This window comes from Octodon degus, unplaced genomic scaffold (genome assembly GCF_000260255.1).
Source record: "Octodon degus isolate 3935 unplaced genomic scaffold, OctDeg1.0 scaffold00121, whole genome shotgun sequence".
Classification (NCBI taxonomy): Eukaryota; Metazoa; Chordata; class Mammalia; order Rodentia; family Octodontidae; genus Octodon; species Octodon degus.
The window spans coordinates 8,190,045-8,194,765 of record NW_004524697.1 but is presented as its reverse complement, the minus strand read 5'-3'; the positions used below and the strand labels follow the sequence as shown (position 1 = coordinate 8,194,765).

Sequence of the window (4,721 nt, the reverse complement as noted above, 5' to 3'; positions counted from 1 at the left end):
CACGTACTGAAGTTCAGGTGCAGCTCTACAAAGTTTGGACTTATCCAGCTGTGCCTGGCTTGGGTCTGGCTGCTGTGCTCAGCTCCTTCCCGCTGCTGCCCTTGATGGTGAACCTGTTGTGCCCCTGTGGCAAGATGTTCTGCTCCTGGACTACCTGGTTGGATATATCCTCCACACTCTCTGCAGGGATTACAGCTGCAGGTTTACACCCCATGCATGTATGCCAGGCCTGAGCTGTGCCTGGAGGGGGCAAGGTGGAGTATAGGGGAGAGGAAGCTCTCCCTCACACTCATTGGGTCTGGGCTAGGACTGGGTCTGGGGGTTCCCGGAACGCGGCAGAAATTCCTACTTGGCGGGCGGGGTGGGGGAGGTGCTGCGGAGTGGTGGGGGGTGTCCCAAGTGGGTGGGAGAGGGTCTGGCCCACACTGCGCCTGGGCTGGGACCGGTATTTTGTCCGGCCAGTGCAGGGTAGCAGGAAGCTCTCCCACACACTCACCGGACGTGGTCTAGGACTCTACCTTACTCATCATTAACCACTATTTTTTTTCTTTTTCCAGTAGATTCCCAAGCATTTAGTTTACACGTAGGCTGTGTCTAGACACCCTCCAAAGCCTTATGCAGTGGTAGGTGGGGCTTTTCAAAGGTGGCTGAAATCTAGAGTATACTACTAAATGATGCTAGGATTAAGGGTGGGTGATTACTAAATAAGGCCACTGTTTGGCTTGGTACTGTCCTTATTGTAGTAACCCAGATACAATATAAGGGACAAAGAGAGGCTTGTTTTGTGCCTTGTTTGCTTGAGACTAAGACTAGGGGTGGTGGACTAAGTAATCTGGCAGAAGAAATCAAAGCAATCTACTGAGGAAGTGGTGGCCCAGTTACTATTGGAGGCTTTTAGCTAGATCTGAATTGAGAATCCAGAGCAAAGAGCTAAACAGAATGACTGAAGACATTGTGAGTTTGGTCAGAAAGGAAGCTCCAGTAAAGCTGTGGCCTACGAAGATGGACTAGAGGAGAAATTGGCTACTGAGAAGACTAGAAAGATAAAGCAAATTATTATTTTAGAAGAAGACAACAGAAAAGATGTGCTGAGGACATAACAAGAAGTGGGTGGTAGCCTTTGCAGCCTCACGGTGGCAAAGGAGAAAGACTACTTTGAGAAGAGCCCCAGAGCACCACGATCCAGAATGGCAGTGGCCTAGAGAATCTGTTCCTTGGGGCTGAGTGCAGAGCATTAAGTGGTCCAGGCACTCAGCCCCTACAGGCAAAAGGAAGCCTGGCTGCCGTTCCAGCTGGTGGCAGATCCTGGCATCACCCATGTGGTGCTGGCTTTGGGCACATGAAGAAAGCAAGAGTTGTGGGACAGGAAGGCTTCCACCCAGATTCCAGAAGGCCCATGAGGCCAGGTAATCTTTCCATTGGATGAAGTTGTGAGTGTGAAGCCAAGAGTATAGTGGAGATTCTAAAAGTCTGGAGAAGTCAAGAATGTGGATCATCCAGGGAATAAGCAAAGCCAAAGAAAGCAGCCATGGGAGCTACAATCACCAGAAGTACCACAGGAAGGAGCCATCAAAGCCCTTTTAAGTTCACAACTTGCCCCAGGTTACAGGGGATGCTGGACATGTAACTACAGGACTTAATGTTTGCCCTGCCAGATTTTGGACTGGCTTTCCTTCCATTCTTTTCTCTCTCCATCTCTTCTTGGAATGGAAATGTATATCTTGTGCTACTGGATGTTAGAAATGTTTAACTATTTCTTCATTTGTACAGGGATTCACAGCTAAGACTGCTATAAATCTCAGATGAGACTTCTGGACTTGGACTTTTCAGCAATGGGGAAAATGTTAGGATTTTGGCAACTCTCAGAGAAGGACTAAATGCTTCTTACATGCAAGATATGCATGAGTATTTTGGGGCCAGGGAAAGAATGTTATAGCTTGTGTGTAGAATTCATTTTCTGCGGGGGTGGGGGGGTGGGTGGTGGTGGTAGAGAGGGTACCAGGAATTGAACTCAGGACCTTATGCTCGTCAGGTATAAGCTTTAGGAGCTATGCTGCTGAGCTATCTCCCTGGCCCCTAAGACTTGTGTCTAGATGTCCCTCCAAAGCCTCCTGCAGTCATAGGTGGAACTTTTTCAGAAGTGGCTGAATCAGACTAGATTGGTTTGGTAGCATCGTAATCCTGGTAGCCTAGTTGGAATATAAAAGAGCAGAAAAAAGCTGCTAAGGCCCCTGGCTTGCCCTGCTTTCTTCAGCCGACCATGAACTGTTTCTCCTTGTCTGTCATGCCACCTTGCCTTAAAGCCAGCCAATTATGGACTGAAACCTCTACGAACTGTAAGCAAAATATACCTTTCCTGCTTTAATTTTGAGTATTGGGCATTTTGTCTCAGCAATGAGAAAATTAACTAAGACACTACAATTTTTCTTCAAAACTCTTAGTAGGTTTTCAATGCAATTTAAGATCATATTGCATTTAAAATATACTTGTGACTAAGTTCATCAAAAATAAGGCACCACTTAGCAGAGAATCTGAGACCATATAATCTTGACCACAGAAGTCATACTTTGAGGTACCACATTGTTGGCATTCTTAGGGATCAGCCTTTTAGACATTAGCTCCTCCCTAAATCAGGTTTAAATTTACATGCAGGACAGGGTTAGCACAAACAAATGGATATAGAGTGGCACTGACTAAAATTCCCTGTGACATTCAACATTTTAATATCATTCCCAGTGCTTCATCTGCTATTAGGTAGCTACCCCTACCCCACATGTGTTCTGGTTGGCTTCCTCCTTACCTGTCCTTACTGCATTGCGGGCCTGGTTGACTGTCATTTGCCCTGTCATGTGCAACAGGACCTTTGCCTGAGGACTTGTCTGGATGTGAGCTGCTGACACCACGGCCGTGGGGACAACACTGGGACTGCCGGACACACCATTTCCCTGGAGCTTCTGGGCAGGGCCTCCGGCAGTAGAAGGACTGACCATGGTCACCCCCCGGTTTGTCTGACCCGCAGTAGACATAGAGACTTTAGCTTGGGAAGCATTTGTCACCGCTCTGCCAAGACAGAAACAGATGGAAAACCCAATCCATCAGCAAAACGGGAGATGGAATAACGAAATGCAAGAAAAATGACTCAGAGCTTTAAAGACAGAACATTTTTTAAAAAATGAATGGAATTATTTTTACAAAGTTTTGAGCATAGCAAATTCAAAGAAATGATGGCCTTGAGGCAGAGAAGAGTCTTAAAATTGTTCTGAATTACCAGCCCCCACACATCAACCTTTGCTCAAGAATACAGTCACTGAGTTACTGGTTTCAGCTTCCCCTGTTGAGGCCAGGCACCACCGCTGCCTTGCAGGCCCGCATCCTTCTGCATTATCTCCTGACCAAGCCAGGCTTGCTCCTTTAGAGTCTCTGGAAACAGCTCTGCTCCTGTTTTCTGCTCCACTTGTTTCAGGTACATCACACAGGTCCTCGGCACACACACACACGTGTGCACATATGCGTGCACACACACAGACACACACTCCTGGGCTGCCTCTCTTGGACTCTCCTGGCCAACCTCTATTTCATTTATGTTTCAAGATCTAGCACCCAGCACATCATTTCAAGAAGGCTTGCCCAAGAGCCAGGTTTAAGATCCTATGAGGCTGCTGGTTCACGTAGCTTCCTTCCTCTGTTCTGTTTTATACCTCACATGGCACTTGCAATCTAGCCCTTGAGTGCAAAATGTGGTATATTTTTTAAAAATAAATTTCATATTAAATCCTGATGACTCAGTAAGTTACTTGAAGGCAGAGGAAGGCGCACAGTGGCTCTTCCATTCCTCCTCTAGTAGCACAGTTATGGAGGCACAGTCAGCTCCAAACACCTGGCTTATTATTATCCACCATTGTTTTACATTCCCGTAAATGACAATCCTGCATATAGCAATTTTCTACTACATAGACTATTTCATTAACTTGAACCTCCTTAGTATGTACCGTGATGAGTGACAGAGTGGACATGGTAGGGAAGCACTTGTCCGGAGTTAAGCAGAAATTTTTATTTAATAATTTGTTCTGAATCTTATAAAAATGTTTTCCTTCATTAACTTCATTTTTATCATTTTTATCATTGTTTGTTGTAGTTCTCTTACTTATCATTATTTTTTTGTATGGGAGAGCACCTAGCTGGATGGGCTGGACCTCGAATGCAGATTTTAAAATCCACAGAATAGAAGGTTTATATTGATTAAAAATTTGCAAGTCAAATGAAAGCTAACATTCTGTCACCATCTGCAACAATAGTGATTTTCATTTGATTAGGCTTCTGGCCAACCTATAAATCAAGGCCAACAGCTGACAAACATGTCAGTTCATTAAGCCATTTGTTTAAGGGTGGGGGGGAGTGTAACACAGATAAACCTGGGCCATTTATTTATTAAAGAGTCCAGCAGTCCAAACCATGGCACCCCTGTGTACATTTCACTACTTTTCATTTCTTTTGATATTGAAGGCTACTTTCCACAGTGACCAGGAGGTACGTTATCTTCAAATAAAATAAGGAAAACTTTCATCTATATAGTTTCTACCACCCTATGACGGGCTTTCTTGACCTCAGTGACATTTTGGGCCAGATTATTCTTTTGGTGGTGGCAGTGGCATCTCTCACTCTCAGTTGTGCTAAATAAAACTATGTCCAGGTAGCAACAAAGGCTCCCCGGGAGCACTACT

At 45.2% G+C, this 4,721-nt stretch overlaps 1 protein-coding gene across 2 annotated transcripts in view; it reads right to left on the bottom strand.

Moving 5' to 3' along the window:
• The window catches only part of Sh3rf1 (SH3 domain containing ring finger 1), a 163,218-nt gene that overhangs the window by 24,976 nt on the left and 133,521 nt on the right, over positions 1 to 4,721 (bottom strand). For both annotated transcript variants that reach the window (XM_004640243.2, XM_023700099.1), the window contains exon 8: positions 2,801 to 3,060. In XM_004640243.2, coding sequence (XP_004640300.1) covers positions 2,801 to 3,060 — 260 coding nt within the window. The remainder of the gene's footprint in view (positions 1 to 2,800; positions 3,061 to 4,721) is intronic.